Source organism: Grammomys surdaster, unplaced genomic scaffold (genome assembly GCF_004785775.1).
Source record: "Grammomys surdaster isolate TR1022 unplaced genomic scaffold, NIH_TR_1.0 125450, whole genome shotgun sequence".
Taxonomy (NCBI): domain Eukaryota; kingdom Metazoa; phylum Chordata; class Mammalia; order Rodentia; family Muridae; genus Grammomys; species Grammomys surdaster.
Genome location: NW_021620314.1, coordinates 50,865 through 73,088, shown reverse-complemented (window position 1 = coordinate 73,088; position 22,224 = coordinate 50,865). Strand labels below are relative to the sequence as shown.

General features: G+C 38.0%; 1 protein-coding gene across 1 annotated transcript; it reads left to right on the top strand.

Moving 5' to 3' along the window:
• Window positions 1-603: 603 nt before the first annotated feature.
• LOC114637934 (disintegrin and metalloproteinase domain-containing protein 26A-like) lies at window positions 604-3,042 on the top strand. Its single transcript, XM_028786256.1, has one exon. It carries the CDS (start codon window positions 784-786, stop codon window positions 2,899-2,901), a length of 2,118 nt encoding a protein of 705 aa, XP_028642089.1. The 5' UTR covers window positions 604-783; the 3' UTR covers window positions 2,902-3,042.
• Window positions 3,043-22,224: the final 19,182 nt, after the last annotated feature.

The following is a 22,224-nucleotide window of genomic DNA, read 5'->3' as shown; positions in this document are numbered from 1 at the left end:
AAATGAAATACTATTACAAGTAATGGCACAAACAAGAGGTACAGCTTCTGAAGACTCCCCAGCCGGCATGAACTCAACTTTACACATACATCAACATGCACGTGGGGTTCATACAGACTAACATGCAACAATATTAAAACAAACATATGAAAAAGAAAAATGAGAATAATTTGAAGCCTGAGTGAGGCTTCTGACACTCACAGCAAAGAAAAGTCAAGGACAGAAAGAAATAGGCCAATGTTCTCAGTAAGCAGCACAGTTGTGGAGGAGGGTTACAACTAGGTATATGAAAGCAATGACAACCTTGATGTGTAGCTAAGGAAATCTACAGTTGCTGTTAAGAAAAGATGGAAAATTGGAACCTTCAGAAACATTGTGAAAATAAGGGCAGTTTGTTAAATTTTTGTTGTTTTATTAACTAGGAGTGCTTTACAAATATATTTACAGAAGGACAAAGGGCATACTATCACATTTAAGGAACAGAAACACATTGTTGAAACATCTTGGAACAAAGACTAATTGATTTTAACCCATTCTGTACAGTTATGTCATATAACTTAATTGACCATGATTTAACAATAGCTATGTTTGCCCTTATTTACCTGTTTCTTGTAGTCCTGCTGCTCTTATGACTCAACTCTGTCAGAAGACACACAATTGTAGGTCAGTGCTGCTGGCAACCAGACAAAGTGAGGACTGGGAGAGCAAGGATTTGTCAAGCTCTTCCTTTGTCTCTATTAGGATATAGTGACTGTGGATAAGGCCCTGGTCCATGAAAGGAACATGTACCTTATATTCTGCCTGTGGAAGATGTTCTTCCTCTCTGCATGGTCGTCAACTGGACATGCTAAGTACAGTAGCCTTCCAGAAGTAGTGATACCCTTGAGGGTCACTGTAGCTGGCAGAAATAATATTTCCCCAGGTTGGCTGTCCTATAGCCTGAACATTGGGGGACAGAGACACATAATCACTATGAAACCCAAGAAAAACTTGATATCCAGAAACTTCGTATTACTCACTTATAGTGACCAAGGTGATCCACTTGAAGAACAGCCTTTTGTGCAGAATGACTGCTACTACCATGGCTATGTGGATGAAGACCCAGAATCCTTGGTCATTGTTCACACCTGTTTTGGGAGTTTGCAAGGCATACTAGACATAAATGGCACAATTTATGAAATCATGCCCAAGAGCTCAACTTCAACATTTGAACATCTGGCTTTCAAAATGGACAGTGAGGAGTCAGAATCAATTCCCATGAGATGTGGCTTAACTGAAGAGGAAATAGCACAACAAATAAAGCTTCAAGAAAGCAATGATTCCACACTTTTGCAACTCCCATATGAGAATTGGTGGACCCACCACAGGTTTATTGACTATTTTGTAGTAATAGACCATAAACGATATGTTCATAGAAATAACAATACCACAGCCTGTATTCAAGATATGTTGGAAATAGTCAATGGAATAAATGCTTATTATCTGCAAATAGAGACTGATGTGGTTTTAACCAAACTTGAAGTGTGGAGCCAAAGAAATCTTATCAATGTAGAACAGGATATGACAGCGGTCCTAAATGCATTCTGCAATTGGAAGATAAACGCGATTGGTAATCGTGTTAGACATGATATCATACACCTTTTTGTCAGACGTAATTATGGTATATACTTAGGGTTAGCTAATGTAGCTGCAGTTTGTATGACTGTTAATTGTGCAGTTAACAGTTTCATGTCTGATTCAATATCAGACATGGCATTTATTATAGCACATGAGATGGGTCATAACTTGGGTATGATGCATGATGTAAGTGGATGTACTTGTGGAAGACAAAGCTGCATAATGGCCCCCTATAAATCAAATTCCCCCAAATTCAGCAACTGTAGTTATGAAGAAATGTATTCAGTTGTTAACCAAAGAAGTTGTTTATACGATATTCCAGAAGCACTAAGAACATCAAACATTACGCTGACCGAGTGTGGGAATAACTTGGTTGAGGAAGGAGAGCAGTGTGATTGTGGGAGCTCTGAATCCTGTTCAAAAGATCCATGCTGTAGTGAGGACTGTGTTCTCAAACCTGGTGCTCACTGTGCTTCTGGGCTTTGTTGCCAAGATTGCCAGTTCCTTCAAACAGGTACCATATGTAGAAAAGCAAAAAATGAGTGTGATCTTCCAGAGTGGTGCAATGGAACTTCAGCTGAGTGTCCAGGAGATGTGTATAAAGAAGACGGAAGCCCTTGCAGTGATGAAGGCTATTGCTATAAGATGGAGTGTCATCAACATGATGAACAGTGTCGGAAGATTTTTGGCAACGGAAGTAGAAGTGCAAATGAAATTTGCTACTATGAAATGAACAAAAGGGGTGACCGTTTTGGTAACTGTGGTAATGATAGCACTAAATACAGAAGGTGCAAACTCGCTGATATACTCTGTGGACGAATTCAGTGTGAAAATGTAACTGAACTTCCCCAAAGGAGAAGCCATGAAACAGTGCATTACACTCACTTCAATAATGTCATCTGCTGGACTATGGACTATCATTTTGGGATAGCCATAGATGACATTGGAGCAGTGAACGATGGCACAGCTTGTGCTCCAGACTATTTATGTATTGACAGAAAGTGTGTCAGCAAATCTATTCTGCTAAGTAATTGTTCACCAGGCTTATGTCATATGCAAGGAGTCTGCAACAATAAACAGCACTGTCATTGTGACGTCACATGGGAACCCCCAGACTGTCGACTACGTGGCCATGGAGGGAGTATAGACAGTGGACCACCTCCTGTGCCTTTACCTCCTCCTTCCAATTGGAGTATGTACTTCGTAGCTTTTATAATTATGTATATGCTTGGCTTAATTGCTTTGTATGGCCTTCGTAAGTTAAAGAAACGATCCGCAAGATAGGCTGTGCCTAACTCAGAATCTGAAGATAAAATCTAATCAGAAAAAACAGAATCTCTGGTCTTTAAACTTGCAAAATCTGAAAAAGATTTCACATGTTAAACAATCAAACAAAAAACTACAAAGAATAATAATATCCTATAAAACTTCCTTCTGGTATTAATGTGTAGACAGGTTAACATATGTCACATGTCACCTTCCACTTCTCTCTCTCTCTCTCTCTCTCTCTCTCTCTCTCTCTCTCTTCTCTCTCTCTCCTCTCTGTTTCTTTGAGTGTTTGTGTGTGTTTGTGTGTGTGTGTGTGTGTGTGTGTGTGTGTGTGTATGTGTGTGAAATCCCAGGGCAGAAGTTATGGATCCTCTACCTTGTCTCAGTATCAAAAGCATTCACTAACAAATAAAAGGAAGTCCTACATATTCGTAATTTCCTTTATTCAGTTTTTTACACGTTGATAATAGAAATGGTGTCTATCTTCCTTAAACCTGTATCTACCCTATGGACCTCTGTATGTGTTTCTTTGTATTTGATGTCTCTGAATTTGAAAGCCCTTCCTCTTTTCACTCTGCTTTGTCCTGAAAAGAGAGAGAGCCTCCAATTCCATTTCCTCATGGCAATTCCTGTCTACTAAAATTTGGTTCTAGAAGAACCAGAGTGAGTTTGGAAACCTGAGAGAACAGTATGAGGTTTCTATTTGATTGCTGTAGTCTTAGCTCTTTAAATGCTTCTCAGCCATTCAAGATTCCTCTGAGGAGAGTTTTCTGTTTAGGTCTGTAATCCATTTTTTAATTGGTTTATTTGGATTGCTTGTGTCTTAACTTCTTCAGTTCTTCCTATATTTTGGAGTTTAACCCTCTGTTGCCAGAAGGTTGAATGAAGATCTGATCCAAATCTGTAGACGCTCATTTGGTCATATTGATAGTGTCCTTTGACTTACAGAAGCTTTTCAGTTTCATAAAGTCCCATTTATTTATTGTTTGATCTTTTTTTAGTTACATTTATTTACTTATTCCCTTTACAACCGACTATCAGCCCTGCTCATCTGTCATTGCCCCCTCATGCAAATAATCCTCCAAATACCCCTTTCCCTTCTGTTTTGAGAAGAGGAAACCTTGCTCTGAGTGTCAAGCACCCACACACATCAAGTCACTGTGGTACTACCCACAGCCATTCCCACCGAGGCCAGAAACAGATGTCCATTTACTGGTATAGGGTGCACAGGCAGAGAGTTCCCTCAGCAACTTCAGGTACAGCACTTGCTCTGGTTGTTTTGGGGGACCTGTAATGCCTGAGTGTTTTGTTTAGGACATTGTCTCCTGTACTGATGAATTCAAGGCTATTCTCCATTAACTGTTCTATTAAATTTAGTGTATCCAGTTTTATGTTGAGGTCTTTGATCCACTTGGATTTTACTTTTGTCCTGTATGATAGATATGGATCTATTTGCATTCTTCTACACAGATAGCCAAATAGACCAGCAGCATTTGTTGAAGATGCTCTCCCTTTTCCAGTGGGTGATAATAGATTCCTTGTCAAAACTCAAGTGTCAATAGGTGAGTGGGTTGACTTCAGTGTCCTTAATTAGATTCTGTTGATCAATGTATCTGTTTCTGTAGCAAAATCATGCAGTTTTTATTACTACTTATCTACAGTAAAGGTTGAAATCAGTGATAGTGATACCTGCACAAGTTCTTTCATTGTTCAGTATTGTTTTAGTCATCCTGGGTTGGTTGGTTGGTTGGTTGGTTGTGTATAAAGATGCAAATTGATTTTTCAGGATCTGTAAATTATTGTATTGGAATTTCAGTGAGAGTTGCATTAAATCTGTAGATCGTTTTGGTAAGACAGCTATTTTCACACTATTTGTGAAACTGATCCATGCGCATGGGAGGCCTTTGCATCTTCTCACATCTTCTTCAATTTCTTTCTACAGAGACTTGAAGTTCTTGCCATACAAGTCTTTCCATTGCTTAGTTAGACTTACTTCTAAATATTTTATATTATTGGCAGCTCTTTTGCAAGTATTTTCTCCCTAATCTTTTAGGTTGTTTGTCATTTGTAAAAAGAAGGCTACTGATTGTGTTGCCTGAATTTTGTATCCAGCCACTTTGCTGATGTGGTTTATCACCTGTTAAATGTCTCTAGTAGAATTTTAGGGATCATTTATATATACTCTCATATCATATCATCTGCAAATTGCGATACTTTGACTTCTTCATATCCAATTTGTATCCCCTTCGTCACCTTATGTTGTATTGTTCTTGCTAGAGCTTCAAGTACTATATTGGACAGGGAGAGAGTGACAACCTTGTCATCTACCTGTTTTCCATGGAATTGCTTTAATTTTCTCTTCATTTAATTTCAAGTTATCTACTGGATTGCTGTATATTGCCTTTATTGTGATTTGGTAGGTGCCTTGTATCTCTAATCTCTCTAAGACTTTAAGCATTAAATTGTGTTAGATTTTACCAAAGGCCTTTTCAGCTTCTAAAAACATGATCATGTGGATTTTTAAATTTTATTTGTTTACATAGTGGACTACATTGGTACATTTACATATATTGAACTACCCCTACATCCCTAGAATGAAGCCTACTTCATCATGGTGGATGCTGTCTTTGATGTGTTATTAGATTAGGGTAAAGTATTTTATTGAGTATTTTCAATCAATGTTCATAAGAGAAATTGGTCTGAAGTACTCTTTTTTTTTGAGTATTTGTGTGATTTAGGTATCAGGATGACTGTGGCCTCATAAAATGTGTATGACAAGGTTCCTTCCATTTCTATTTTGTGGAATAGTTTGAGGAGTATTGGTATTAGCTCTTCTTATAAATGTCTGATAGAATTTGGCACTAAAACCATCTTGCCCTGGGCTTTATTTTTTGTGAGACTTTTAGTGACTACTTCTATTTCTTTAGGGGTTGTAGGACTATTTAGATAGTCCCGATCTTGATTTAACTTTGGTAATTGGTATCTATCTAGAAGATTGTAAATTTCATTTAGATTTTCGAATTTTGTGAAATACAGGCTTTTGAAATAAGACCTAATAATTCTTGAACTTCTTCTGTATACTTTGTTTTCTCTGCTTATTAATTTCTGATTTTGTTAATTTGGGTATGATCTTTCTGCCTTTCAGTTAGTTTCACTAAAGCTTTGTCTTTTTGATTTTCTCTAAGAAACAGCTCTTTGTTTTGTTAATTTTTTTGTAATGTTCTCTTTGTTTCTGATTGTTAGATTTCAGCCCTGAGTTTTACTATATCTACTGTCCTATTGTTATCCTTGCTTTTTTTCTTTCTAGAGCTTTCAGGTATACTTTTTGATTCATTAGTATGAATGTACTTAGTGCTATAATTTTTCCTTTTAGCACCGCTTTCATTGTGTCCCATATGTTTGACTATATTGTGCTCTCATCATTTCTTTATTTCTTCCCTGCCCCAGTGATTGTTAAGTAGAGAGTTGTTCAGTTTCCGTGAATATGTGAGCTTTCTACTGTTTCTCTTGTTGTTGAAGTCCAGCTTTAATCCATACTAATCTGATAGGATGCAAAGAGTTATTTAAATTTTCTGCTATCTGTTGAAACTTGCTTTATGACTGACTATAGGTCAATTACGGAAAAGATTTCATGGGGTGCTAAGGATAAGGTATATTCTCTTGTATGAAGTGTTCTTTCTTTTTTCTTTCTTTTTTATTGGATATTTTATGTATTTACAAATCAGATGCCACCTCCTTTTCCCATTTCCCCTCACTAGAAATTCCCTATCCCATACTCCCTGCCCCTTTCTACTTTTATACCATTTTTATTACATCCAAGTATTAAGGTCCGTTCTAGCTTTTGGGGCTGCTTTGCAAGAATCTGACATGGGCCAAGGACAAGGAAATGGGCTGCTTGGCAGGAATATGAAATTGGCCAAGGAGAAGGAAGTGGGATTCAGGCAGGAAGCTGACATTAGGATAGAACAAGGAAGTAATTTCAGGCAGGAATCTAAATCTCAGGCTAGAACAAAGAAGTAATTTCAGGAAGAAATCTGAATTTTAGGGTAGAACAAGGAAGTAGGCTTCAGACATGAAAATGAATTTGGACTAGGACAGGGAAATTGGCTCAGATATTTTGGCCATCCTGATATCTCTTAGAAACAGTGATCTTGGGAGTGTTCACAGAATTTTGTTTATTGCCTTGCTTGTTCTTTGACTCTTTTTGTTTATTGTCTTGCTTGTTCCTTGACTATTTGATCTATTTTATTGCTGGTTCCTCAACCAAGAACTGAGTGAAGTGTTCTATTGATATCTGTTAGGTTCACTGGAATCATAACCTTTCTTAGATTCATTACTCCTCTGTTCAGTTTCTTTCTCAATATGCTGTACTTTAGTAAAAGTAGAGTGCTGAAGTTTCTGACTATTAAATTGAGAGTTTCAGTTAATTTAATCTTTAGTAGTATTTCTTTTAAAAATGTGAGTGTCCTCTACTTGGGACATAGATATTCAGAATTGAGGTGTCCACTTGTTCAATTTTTCCTTTGATAAGTATACAATGTCCTTCCTCGTCTCATTTGATTAACTTTGCTTCAAAGTCTATTTCAGTAGATGTTAGAATGGCTACTCCAGCTTGTTTCTTGGGTTCATTGCTTGGAAAACTTACTTCCAGGCTTTTACTGTGAGGTAATGTCTATCTTTGTTGCTGAGATGGATTTCTTGTATACAGCAGAATGATAGACTCTGTTTACACATTCATTCCATTAGTGTGTGCCTTTTTATTGGTAAATTGTATCCATTGATGTGCTCCAATGATTTGGGTATAATTTATATTCATTTTAGTTTAATTTGGGACTTTTTACATTTTCTTCTACATTTCTTCTTTTAATCAAAGTTGACAGAGTAGCATTCTGTCTAGCACCCATGGCTTTGAGTAGTCACTGTCACTTGCTTTGTTTTGATATTCTGTTTTACCCATGCCTGTAAACAACATGTGATTTAAACTTCTATACTACCAGGTGGTCTCTTTTGGAGAAAGTCCCATGGGCTGCAGGGAAGAGCATTCTACTGTGTTACATAGAGATAGGGAACCCTCAATCCCATTCCTTGATGGCAATTCCGGTCTACTATAATTTGCTCCTGGAAGAACCAGAGTGAGACTGGAAACTTGAGGGAACAGTCTGAGGTCTCTGTCATGGTTGATGTCATCTCAGCTCTCACGTGCATGGTAGCAGTAGCTCTCACTCTGCAGGTGGTTTTCACACAGATTTCAAAACTCCCCTGCATGAGTGGACTACTTTGTTACTATTGCTGTGATAAGACATCAGGAGAAAAGCAACCAGAGACGCAAAGGAGATATTTGCCTTATACTTTCTTATCACTGTCTATCATCAAGGCAGTCAGGGCAGAAACTTAAACAGGGAAGGAATCTGGAGGCAGGATCTGATGCAGGAGACATTAAAGATGGGCTGCCACTTGCTGGCTTGTTCCTCCTGCTTGCTTGCTTGCTTTCTTTCTTTCTTTCTTTCTCTCTCTCTCTCTCTCTCTCTCTCTCTCTCTCTCTCTCTTTCTCTCTCTCTCTCTCTCTCTCTCTCTCTCTCTCTCTCTCTCTCTTTCTTTCTTTCTTTCCTTCTCTCTTTCTTTCTTTTTTTTCAAGACATGGTTTCTCTGTGTAGCCTTGGCTGTCCTGGAACTCACTCTGTAGACCAGGCTGGCCTCGAACTCAGAAATCCGCCTGCCTCTGCCTCCCAAGTGCTGAAATTAAAGGCGTGCGCCACCACCGCCCAGCTTCCTCCTGCTTTCTTATAGAACCTCAAATCAATACCAGGTGTAGCACCAACAACAATGGGATGAGCACTCCCCCATCAGTCACTAAGTGAGAAAATGTTCTACAGGCTTGCCTACAGGCCCATATTTTTGGGCATTTTCTCAGTCAAAGTTTCCTCCTCTCTATAACTATAGCTTATATCAACTGTCAAAAAATGTAGCCAGATCAATGTCAGTGTCGCCCCTAGAGATTCAATACAACTATGAAGCATCACACCCACAGTTATGACCTCATGTTTCTGAGCCCTTTACTGGTTCCAGAAGTTCTAGCACCAAAGCCTCCTACAGCCTTGAAACAGGCGTTAGAACCCTCAACATCTACCTATAATTTTTCCCATTTGTTCTCTATTCACACTGTAGAGAGCTTTTTTTCTGCTTTGCCCCCTTTGCCAATTCAGACATGAGTGTTTCTCATCAGGGAGTGAGAGGGCACTTTTGTCCTATGCTCAAGTTTAACTTTTATGAATTTCTTTTACAATTATGGGAAGATAATTAAAGCTGTAATATTATTTCCTGAAAGTCTATAACAGAAAATGTTAGATCCTGACAATTATTAATCAACTGTCTATAAAATAAGATTGTGAAGATATCTGCAAAGTTGTATTAGATAAAGTAAATATACGCAAATCCTGTATTCCTTGGAAATAAAATTGAACATCCCTATTTAACCTTAAGCATGCATGTGCGCATACACATATACAAATGCGCACACACACACACACCTATTAAAAGCAAACAGAAGCCTGTCCCCAAATTAATGCTTTGGACTCAGCTACACATGACAACCCAGCAGGCATTGCTGCTAAACTTTAGGCTTCCTCATATAATATACTATGTGCATCTATCTACAGATTCCTTCTCTGTTGATTCAACAATTCCCCTCAGCAACCAGGGTATAGCCTGTTGTGTAGCCCAGACCACACAATTCATGTTTTTTTTTTCTGCAAGCAGATATATCAAGACCTAGTCAAAATCCAGTGCAAAGCCAAATCTGGCTACTCATGACTGTGCTGCAGCTGGTTTCTATACTTTTATAGTATCATACACCTTATGTTCCATCATCCAGCCTGGTTTGACCAACCATGACTACACTATGTCAAAGCCTTGGCCTATCCTACATGAAATCAGCCAATGGACCCTTGTGGGACACCTCCAATACCCTACTAGATACTCAGACTGCTCTCTTCCTCTTCCAGTACCTAATCTGTTAAGTACACCTCACCTGCCCATCCATATCTTTCTGCCTGTGTCTCCTAACTGATCAAAAGATATATTTGACTTGCATACTTGCATGTAGATCCTCACTGCCTATCCTACAAACCAAAGAACTCCCTCATGCCATACCTAAACTTTCTCCACAGACAGCTCTACTGCCCCCAAAACACACACACACACACACATACACACAAACACACACACACACACACACACACACACACACCTTCTTTCAGGCTTTCAAGAAATAGCACATCCTATAAACTTCCCCACTACCCCTTTATTCACTTCACCCAACTAATTTCCAACATCAAGACACAACCCACATTTTCACAATTTCTTCCAAATCTACCATGTCCACAACAAGCTCAAACTAACAAAATAAGCCCACATGAACAGATCTTATTGGCACAATATCAACAATACAATATATCAATCCAGGATCTTCAAGTCCTTCAAGTCCTGAAGAAGTGTTTGTAAATGTGAATTATCAAATGAACTATGAGACCCAGAATAAAAGAACATTTATTAACATCATTAAAAATATTTAAAGAGTTTTTTTTTAAAGAATGCTTTCCATAGTGGTTGTATCAGCTTATAATCCCACCAACAATGGAGGAGTGTTCCTCTTTCTCCACATCCTCACCCGCATCTGCTGTCACCTAAGTTTTTGATCTTAGCCATTCTGACTGGTGTGAGGTAGAATCTCAGGGTTGTTTTCATTTGTATTTCCCTGATGAATAAGGATATAGAACATTTCTTTAGATGCTTCTTGGCCATTCGAGTTTGCTCAGTTGAGAATTCTTTGTTCAGCTCTGTAACCCATTTTTTAATAGTGTTATTTGATTGTCTACAGTCTAATTTCTTCAGTTCTTTATATACTTTGGATATTAGCCTTCTATCAGATGTAGGATTGGTAAAGATCTTTTTCTAATCTGATGGTTGCCCCTTTGTCCTTTTGACAGTGTACTTTGCTTTACAGAAGCTTTGCAGTTTTATGAGGTCCCATTTGTCAATTCTTGATCTTAGAGCATAAGCCATTGGTGTTCTGTTCAGGAACTTTTCCCCTGTGCCCATGTGTTTGAGGATTTTCCCCATTTTCTCCTCTATTAATTTCAGTGTAATTGGTTTTATGTGAAGGTCCTTGATCTACTTGGACTTAAGCTTTGTACAAGGAGATAAGTATGGATCAATTTGTATTCTTCTACATGCTGACCTCCAGTTGGACCAGCACCATTTGTTGAAAATGCTGTCTTTTTTTCACTGGATGGTTTTACCTCCTTTGTCAAAGATCAAGTGACCATAGGTATGGGGATTCATTTCTGGGTCTTCAGTTCGATTCCGTTGATCTTTCTGCCTGTCTCTGTACCAATACTATCACTATTGCTCTGTAGTACAGCTTGAGGTCAGAGATGATGATTCCCCCAGAAGTTCTTTTATTGTTGACAATAGTTTTCGCTACCCTGGGTTTTTATTATTCCAAATGAATTTGATAATTGATCTTTCTATCTCTGTGAAGAATTGAGTGGGAATTTTGATGGCGATTGCATTAAATCTGTAGATTGCTGTTAGCAAGATGGCCATTTTTACTATATTAATCCTTCCAATCCATGACCATGGGAGATCTTTCTAATTTTTTTTGTTTTTTTTTTTAGTTTTCCCAACATAATTCTTTTATTGATTTTTGGGGGAATCTCACATAATACACCCTAATCACACTCACTTTCAGTCCTCCCAGATCTGCCCGCCACTCTTGTTATACATTTTTTTTTTAGTTGCTTTTTTTTTAATTTTTTTTGAACATGAGATGCTTTTTTATAGCATGTTTTACAAGGGGAGGGGGTAAGAGGGGCCAGGTGGTGGAAAAGTACAGAATCTTCTTGGCCTCTGCCTTGAAACATGTGATGGTCTACACGGTACACTGCCTTGAATTATGATCTACCTTCTATTCTTCAGAAGATATGGTACACTGTTTGAGTTATGGTCTCCCTGCTATTCTTCAGAAGATATGGTACACTGCTTTGAGTCTATCTGCAGTTGCCAAGCAGGATCTTGCAGTTGCCAAGCTTCAGGGGACATTGTGCAGGTGGGGAAAGGTAGGGGGTGAGGGTAAGGGCGAGGGTCCTGGCTTCTGGCATCTACCCCTTCTCTGTTTAGTTAGAGAAGGCGTCTTATGATCAATCCCAACTATGTGAGTTTTGAATTTGGATGTCTAATTATGGGGGGTCTTAGACAAGTTCACAGCCCCAAAACATTGATGTGAGACGAGTCACATCGATGGTCAAAGGCTTTAGGCTGTCGATGATGGGCAACCTCAAGGGACCCCGAGGTGGGTGAAAGGAGGGTGAGAGCCCTGTCTTAGGCCATGTAGGCTGCACCCACTCCCAGCACCACGCACTCCTTTTCGGCTGCATTGGGTGGGCCCCTGGGAAGTGGACCTACAATAATCCCGTCATTGGACTAACTCACAGCCATCCTAGTCCCTTGTAAATGTTCAAGTTACCAACCATTTGTCAGTTTGGGGTGTAATATTGTCATAAAGGAAGGCTCCCCAATGTTAGCGGCCAGAGATTTTCCTCAATTTCTTTCTTCAGGGACTTGAAGTTCTTGACATACAGATTTTTTATTTGCTTGGTTAGATTCACACCAAGCTATTTTATATTATTTGTGACTGTTGAGAAGGGTGTCATTTCCCTAATTTCTTTCTCAGCCTGTTTATCTTTCAGGTAGCGGAAGGCTACTAATTTTTTTGAGTTGATTTTATATCCAGCCACTTTGCTGAAGTTGTTTATCAAGTTTAGGAGTTCTCTGGTGGAAGTTTTAGGGTCACTTAAGTATACTATCATATCATCTGTAAATAGTGAAACTTTGACTTCTTCCTTTCCAATTTGTATCTCTTTTACCTCCTTTTGTTGCCTAATTGCTCTGGCTAGGACTTCCAGTACTATACTGAATAGGTAGGGAGAGAGTGGTCAGCCTTGTCTAGTCCCTGATCTTAGTGGGATTGCTTCAAGTTTCTCTCCATTTAGTTTGATGTTGGCTACTGGTTTGCTGTATATTGCTTTTACTATATTTAGGTAAGGGCCTTGGATTCCTGATCTTTCCAAGACTTTAATCATGAAGGGATGTTGAATTTTGTCAAATGCTTTCTCAGCATCTAGTAATATGATCATGTGGTTTTTTCATTGAGTTTGTTTATATAATGGGTTACATTGATGGATTTCCATATATTGAACCATCCCTGCATTCCTGTGATAAAGCCTACTTGATCATGATGGATAATTGTTTTGATGTGTTCTTGGATTCACTTTGCGAGAATTTTATTGAGTATTTTTGCATCACTATTCATAAAGGAGATTGGTCTGAAGTTCTCTTTCTTTATTAGGTCTTTGTGTGGTTTATGTATCAGCGTAATTGTGGTTTCAGAAAATGAGTTGGGTAGTGTTCCTTCTGTTTCTGTTTTGTGGGACAGTTTATAGAGAATTGGTATTAGGTCTTCTTTGAAGATCTGATAGAACTCTGAATAAAAGCTATCTGGTCCTAGATTTTTTGGTGGGGAGACTTTTAATTAGTGTTTCTATTTCTTTTGGGGTTATGGGACAGTTTAGATGGTTTATCTGGGCCTGATTTACCTGGCATCTGTCTCAGAAATTGTCCATTTCGTCCAGATTTTCCAGTTTTGTTGAGTATAGGCTTTTGTAGTAGGATCTGATGATTTTTTTTAATTTCCTCAGTTTCTGTTTTTATATCACCGTTTTCAGTTCTGATTTTATTAATTTGGATACTGTCTTTCTGCCTTCTGATTAGTCTGGCTAAGGGTCTGGTGGTTCCTCAGAAAATTAAACATAATATTACCTGAGGACCCAGCTGTACCATTCCTGAGCATATGCCAAAAAGATTCTTCAACATACAACAGGGGCACATGCTCCACTGTGTTTACAGCAGCCTTATTTATAATAGCCAGAAGCTGGAAAGAACCCAGATGTCCCTCAACAGAGGAATGGATACAGAAAATATGGTACATTTACACTATGGAGTACTACTTAGCTATTAAAAAAATGAGTTCATAAAATTCTTAGGCAAATGGACTAAAGTAGAAATTTTCATCCTGAGTGAGGTAATCCAATCACAAAAGAACACATATGGTATGCGCTCACTGATAAGTGTGTATTAGCCCAAAAGCTCACAATACCTAACATACAATGCATAGACCACATGAAGTTCAAGAAGAAGAAGGAAGACCAAAGTATGGGTGCTTTGGTCCTTCTTAGAAGGATGATCAAAATATTCAACCAGAGCTCCCAAGGTCTAAACCTCCAGCCTGGAACACAAAGGGAGGGACTTATGGCCCCATCTGTATAGATAGTTGAGCATGGATTTATCAGGAATCAGTGGAAGAGGAGGGCCTTGGTCCCTTAAAGTTTGGATGCCCTAGTGTTAGGGAATTCAAGAGCAGGGAGGCGGGAATGGGTGGAAGGGTGGAGGCACACCCTCATAGAATTAGGAGGAGGGAGATGTGATAAGGAGTTTTGGGGAGGAATGGGAGAGGTAAATAAATAAAATATACAATAAAAAAACCATAATGGAGCTGGTAAATGTAGTAGAGCAGTGGAGACCTTTTGTCAACAATTTATTTCATGGATTTCATATAATCCTCAAGGACAAAGTATTGTGGAAAAGGCCCATAGAACTTTAAAGAGATTGGTGATACATACTGTTGCTGAGACAAAGAATAGTGCTGACCTGTGAGCTTGCTGAGTGCCCTGACAAGGGTGACTGGAGTGCTGTATTGGACATATGTTCCTGACCCACCTTTGCTTGACTATATCCCAGATGGGACAAGCTGCCTTGCCTCAAGTTTTTAGACCTTGTGAGACAGAGAATCAAAAAGAGAAATTATAATGTCTCTTATATTTTGCTTAAAGGAGACCAGCTATTAGGACTCAATCATGAGTCTAGAAGTCAGTTCAATATTGGAAATAACAGTCTGCATTTGGAAGACTGGATCAAGACATTTTCAGAGACATATTTGGAAGTTAGCTGTAGTTCACTATATTGTTATGATAACAAGAGATAAAGTTGGGACAGGATTTGGATTTCAAACAAGGGCTAGTGCATGTTTTATGGCTCTTTTAATTGTCAAGCTAAAATTGGTTTTGTCTCTTCTACAGTGTTTATTGTAAGTTACATTGACTGTATAATTTCCAATTGTGTTAGTATGTTGAAACCTGGCATGTCTGTTACAGGGGTCTATCAACCAACTTTTATCTTATTGCCCTGAGTATTATAAAACCTTGATTCTCTGAAAAAAGCTTGAAAGTGCTGGAAGAAGTGAGTTAGACTTTAAGCAGAAGCAAGAGAGTAGTGAGCTTGATTATTCCTGGTATACACCTCTAATTTCATTTATTGCTAACACCACTGCTTCTGCAATAGGATTGACACAAGGAGCTAAGAGAACTATTTTTGTTAACCACCTAGCAAAAAAGTTACTATTATATTGAGTATACAAAAGGATTTATATAGTTATCTGGAACAACGGATGATACTCTATAACCTATTCAAATTATCTGAAGGAGGTTCAGGGTTCAAGAGTTAGGAGCCATCCCAAGTGTCATGGCAGATATCATTGGAGTAGTATTACTTCTAAAATTTACAATGATTGTCATTATAATTAGAAAAAACTTTAAAGATACCTGTAGGGTATTTGGCACAATCCTAACACCTCTCTGGGTGTGTTAACTTTGCATAGTGAGATTATGAATTTAAAGAATACTACTCTGTTGAGCTTTGATGCTGCAGATAATGCCAATAAAATTATCCGTGATAATGGACCCAAAGACAGAGTCATTAATTTAACTGGCTGCCAAGACAAGGACGGGTAACATTTTGCACAGAGCCTTACAACTTAAGACAGAAGTGCATTGCTTATGATAATGCATATTCCATGACCAGTAAGGAAGGCTTTCTTGTCAGAATGACCTAAGACATGCTCATCTGGTTTATGCAATAAAAAGGGGGAGATGTGGAGAGCTGTGGGGACTGCCTGGCAGGAATCTGTCATTGGGCAAGAACAAGGAAATGGGCTGCTTGGAAGGAATCTGATATAGGCCAAGGACAAGGAAATAGACTGCAGGCAGGACTCTGACCTTGTGCTAGAGCAAAGAAGTAATTTCAGTCAGAAATCTAAATCTTAGGCTAGACCAAAGAAGTAATTTCAGGCAGGAATCTAAATCTTAGGCTACAACAAAGAAGTAATTATAGGCAGAAATCTAAATCTTAAGCTAGAACAAAGAAGTAGGCTTCAGGCATGAAAATGGCTTTGGCCTAGGACAGAGAAGTAGGCTCAGATACATTGATCGTTCTGAAAAGCCCTTAGAAATGGTGATCACAGAAGTGATCACAGGACTCTGTTTATTGTCATGCATGTACTTTGATTATCTAAATTTATGGTCTTCCTTGTTCCTGGATTATTTGCATCTATTGTATTGCTACTTCCTCAATCTAGAACTGACCTTATTACTTGTATGTAATTTAAACAGTATAAAGGCAAAAAAGGAGGAGGAGGGATGGGATAGGGGATTAATAGGTGGGGGAAATGTGGAAGGGGGATGGCATCTGAAATGTAAATGAATAAAATATCGAATAAAAAAAAAGAGTGCTTAAAATAATCTCAAAGAAATTAAGTAAAAAGAACTTAAGGAGGCTAAATCACTCAATGATGGCCAAAAAAACCACAAACATAAGTCTAATGTAAATGAACAAGACAATACAGGCCTTGAGAACAGATTTAATCAAGAAAAAGAAACATTAAAAAAGACTCAAGCATAAATAATGGTAGACCTAAAAAATCCAATGCCTTAACAACAAAACCAAAGGAACGTCTTACAGGTAGAAAGAATCAAGCAGAGAGAGGATATTAAATTTTAAAGGTAGAAGATGTAGACCAAGATACCAAGAAACATAATTATTTTTAAACATAGAAAAGGAACATACAAGATATAGGAGATTACTTGAAAAATAAAGTTATGTGCACAAGCTAAGATTGTCTCAGAAGATCATTAGAGAAGGTCTTTTCTGCCCTCTGTACAACACATTCTTGACTCTATTTTATCTGTCCAGGCCAGTGTGCAGCAGCATCTGGACATGATGAGAGGCAGGAAATGGAGGCATGGAACCAGAGCTGGATGCCAACACATATACACACACATACACACACACCCACACACACACGTACACATGCATACATACATACACACACACACATATACACACATACACATACATACACAAGTACAGTACATGTACATATATCAATTGCATAGCCCTCCAGACCCCAGCTTTCTATTCTGTTTATTTTCTTATCCCTGGTCCTTACCACTGAAAACTCACACTGCAGAACACAAACTCATGAAGACCCAAGTCCTTGAAGGTTTTCTAAAATAGACCATATAGGATGACACAAAGAAAATAATTACAAACTGAAAGAGATCCATTCACTCATTGTATCTGTGGGTAAGTCATTGTTCTGACCAACCAGAACTCTACTGACCTTTACCGTCGAGGTGTTTCACAGCTTCACTTTCCAGTTTCTTTAGCTTCCAGTGAGATATTTTCATAGGTATGACAGGAAGTCACTAGTGTAATGAGAAAGAAGGATCAGGATGCTGGTAAGAACACATCAATAGGCAGTGGTACACCAGAGCCTCTTCTTCATGCCCTGCCTCTGAGTTCCTGCCTTCAGTTCCTAACTTTTATCCTGGATTAAGGTCTGGAAGATGCAAATTAAAGTGTACTCACTACTCCTCACGTTGCTTTTCATCATATTGTATTACAGACAAGATGGTCACCTATATCAGTACCTGGTTACCGTAAAAGAGGTAGTGTTGACTATGGAAAATCTCCTGTTAAAAAAATGTCAATCAAGAATATACACACCATAACAGATTTGTCAATGGATTCTTTTCAGTTTTCTTATGTTTTTTTTTAATTTCCTTTTATATGAGGAAACACCATCACCAAAGCAAGATCACAATATCCAAAACGTGAATAAAAGAATAGTTCATTACTCAGTTTTCAGCTTAGTAGGAAGTCCTAATATTCAAATTTCTCATAAAAGGAAAGAGTTCAATGTTGTCACTTCATCAAATTAAAAAAAAAAATAAAGTTCAATTTTCAAGTTGACCTGGGATGAAAAATGTTATAATTTCATAATACAATCCCACCATTTGGAACCACACCCTATATTAGTCTGTAATGTTCTGTAAATAGAAATGTAACTGCATGCGTAATAAACCATCACAGGGAATTCTAGGGTCCTGTGTAATTTTAGGGTCCTATAATTTCAAGGTTACAGATAAGGAAGTCCTGACATATACATACTTTGCTAATTTTTAGTATTTTGGTTTATTTTTAATAGAACTGGTATCTGTGGTCCATAAACAAAGACACTACCTCCTGATCATCCACATACACTCTCACTAGGCTTCTCAGTTACAAAACATGTTAGCCCTACCACTTACAGACAGGGAGACACAAATCTCATTTGGATTTCCCAGCCACCACTAGGATCTGCACATAGAGGAGCCTGGTTTAGCCTTGAAAATGGGCATGGCAACTGTTTGGATAAAAGTCTTTTCAATGCTCTTTTGTCACAGCTCTGACCTAGGAAGCATTTGCCAGGTTCATTCTGGGTTTAATTAGCATGTAAACTGAGCTCTTCTCCAAGCATCTGCAATGAAAGTCACAGAGACACAGAACTACTCAGAAACAATCTACCTGATTGCTGTTGATTCATGGTTGTGAGACCACCAATTTCACTAAACCCTTTCCTAAGGGACTTCTAGATTCTTAACTTTGGGTCTATAAGATACATTCTAAATTTTTGGTTGACTATCACCTCCATCCTTCCCTTTGTTCTGTCCCCCCAGTGGACATAGCTACTCAATGTAGTTATTTTCTCTTAGTTATATCAGGGATGTATCTTCTCATTCTGGAAGTGAACTGAGTGACACAGATTGTCCTATGTCACAGCTCAGAGTTTTATCATAGACTTTTAGGATCATGAGGACCTGATTTTAAGCTTAAGTAGAATTGTATCTCAATCCTCTCTCAACGGAAAACAAAAGGACTTTCAATTCAGGGTTGTAACATCTGTACTTACACATTAGGTGTAAGAGCAAGATAATGGAGCTTCTATAAAATATTGTGAATGCATCCACTCAGTCCTGCGGCCATCACAGGGCAGCAAGTACCCTCGGGAACACTGAGCAGTAATTTAGGAAGTAGTGGGAGCTCTCATTTTCAGTCGAGAAGTTTCTAGTCTTGCTGCATAGTAATCTTAAAATGTCTTTGGTGCCCAGGCTTGACAGCTAGCTACTATGCAATGCCTTTGCTGAACCTGCCCCTCTGCGTGGCCATTCCTGTATCTGCCTGGCTCCACCTATATGTTTCTGGGCCAGGCAAGACAGAAATGGGGTATAGCTGCTTCCAATCCGGAATGAAAAGCACTCTTCTTACTGCTTGCAGGGAATGTGAGTAAAACCCTCTGCCTGTTCCTGGGAAAACTATGCCTAGTCTCAGCCTTGGAGAAAATTCCATTTCAAAATTTTCAAGTGTGATAGTTAACCAATGCCACTTACTTAACCAGTGTCACTTAAACAATATTGGTGAGAACAAATGGTAGCACCTGGCTCTAGACTGGAGCGTTTCACTTCACCCTGACTCCAGTGACTTCACAGTGACTCCAGTCACTGTGGTGGCAGTGTTCCTCCCACACCTTCCCAGCATAGGTAAATTAACCTCTGTCTGTACACCAGGTCGAGGGACTGGAACACAGTGAGTCAGACTGACCTCTGGAGAAAGCTGCCAAGGGTTATATTTAATCTGGAGCCTCTTAAAAGCTGTCTTTCCCAGGCATGGTGGTTCCCGCCTTTAATCCTGGGCCTTGGGGGGGAGGGGGGAGGAGAAAGAGGCAGATCTCAGAATTTGAGACCAGCCCAGAATACATAGCTAGTTCTAGGCCAGCCAGAGCTACATAGTGAAACTGTGTCTCAAAACAAAAAAAAAAAAAAAAAAAGGTGATTCCCTGAGAAGGCAGCTACCAGGTGACCATACTGTCTCTGAGAGGTTATGAGATGTGAACAGTAAATGAAAGAAGGGTCTGTGCTATTCTCAGTCAGGAAATACCAAACCTCCAATACCTATTCAAATGTAAAATGCCATTCAGAATTTTAGTGGCAAAATGAAACTAAGTAGTTTAAAATGTAATTTTTAAATGGTATTAAATTTCCTATAGCCTGTTTAAATATAAAAAAAATATTGTGAATTGAACTTAGTCATTAAAACCCATATGCTTGAAGAAGATAACTAACCCGCAAGTGTGTCATTGACTTCAGGTACTCAGGCACAGGTGCATGCATGTTTCTATGCAGGTACAAATGACCAATAAACATAGACTCTTGATGAAATACATATCATATAAACATGCATAAATGATGTCTCAAACATTTCAAATTTTATAATGTATAGAAAAAATATTAGCAAGTTGGCTGTCCTTTGAAAATAAAATACAAACCCCAATTAAACTCTGAAAATAACAATGGAAAAGCATCTAAGAGCCAATGATAATGCAATTAGGAAAAGAATAGATATTTCAAATATAGAGAACCATATGGAAATACGGAAAACTGCATTTGAGCTGAAAATAAGTCAGAGAAGAAGACCCTCTTCTCTCCAATGCCTACAGGAGACTATGCTTGTAGATTAAGTATATGGAGACCTTAATTCCTTATCATTGTAACCCATACTACATTGTCTGTTTTAGACTTTCATTGACACATATTTGTACATAATTTCTGGGTCAAATGTGAAATCCCCTGCTCATTTATATTGAAAAGTGAAAGTAATCAGAGTGATTAGCATCTAGATCACCTCAAATATCTACCATTTCTTTGTGATAAAAGCATTCAAAGCTGCATTCATCTATCTATTGACAAGTGTGACTGAGGTTAAATAGTGGCAAGAATTCTTATGTCATAGATGAATCTTGGATTTTATCAAAGGACATTTTTGTGCCTAATGAGACAATCAGGAGATTCTGGTTCTTTAACCTCTTTAAATTCTACAATGTTCATGACTTTCTGTTAAATATGGCTTGATGAGAGTAGATAATACATTGAAGGGTGCAATAAATGTAGTGAAAACTTTGTGCCTACCTTCTTCAAAGGTATCAGTGTATTATTTTCTTTGTGATCGAGCAGTCTTTGGTTTTTAGATCAGAATTTGGAAATGTCCCTTGTTTTCCCACATTGCAGAACACAAAATTGGATCAGATGGGTCTGTTCAACTGCCTTTTTAAAAATCTTCATTCAAGTTCAGTAGGCTGTTTACATCTAGAAATTAATTCATTTCTTTGAGGTGTTCCAGTTTGATGGAATATAGGATTTTAAAGTATTCTTACCAGTATGTGAATTATCTCACTGCATGTTGTGATGTGATATTTATCATCTCTGCTATTATTAATTTGCATTCTTTCTCTTTTTCTTTTAGTTAGTTTGGCTAAACTATTCTCAGTATTTTAATCTTATCAAACAATAGTTCTTAGTTTCTTGATTGCTTTACCTTTTGATTGCTTCTTCAGTAATTTCAGTCCTAAATATCAGTATCTCTTACTGTCTACATTGTTGTGAATATTGTTTGATCTGTTTTATTTATTTAAATGTTTATCATACAAATCTCTTCCCAAATCCTCCACAGTTCTCTACCCACACAATTCTTGTTGCCCATCTTTCTGTCTGTCTGTCTCTCTTGGACTATCTCTTCTTTCTCTCTTCCTCTCTCTCTCAAAAATGAAAATAGAAAAATAAAAAAGAAAACACATAATAAAACAAAATGCTCTTAGAAAAGGCCTATTAGTGATTTTGATTTTTAAGTCATTCAAGATACATTGTACAGTTACTCATTTTAGACTTATCAAATTTTGATGTAGGCAAGAAGTCCTATAAACTTTCCTTTAACTGCTATTTCCTTTGTTTCTCAATTATTTGCATATAATTTACATTTTGATCACTTAATTTGGAGTATTACCAAATTTACAACCAGCTAAAGCCATCATAAGCCTACCTTTATCAATAGAAGCACAACCATATCTACTTAAGTCATGTTTAATTTACAAATGAAAACAATAACCTGCTTATAACGTTACATGATATAACAATACCAAATACAGCTGCAAAGGCAATATAAATTTTAAAATAAATGGCAATGTGACTTAAATGATGTCCATGGTGTCTAAAAAATGAACTATTATGACCATTGACA

Coding starts and splice junctions, on each gene's coding strand:
- LOC114637934 (XM_028786256.1), top strand. CDS start 784: ATGTACCTTATATTCTGCCTGTGGAAGATGTTCTTCCTCTCTGCATGG.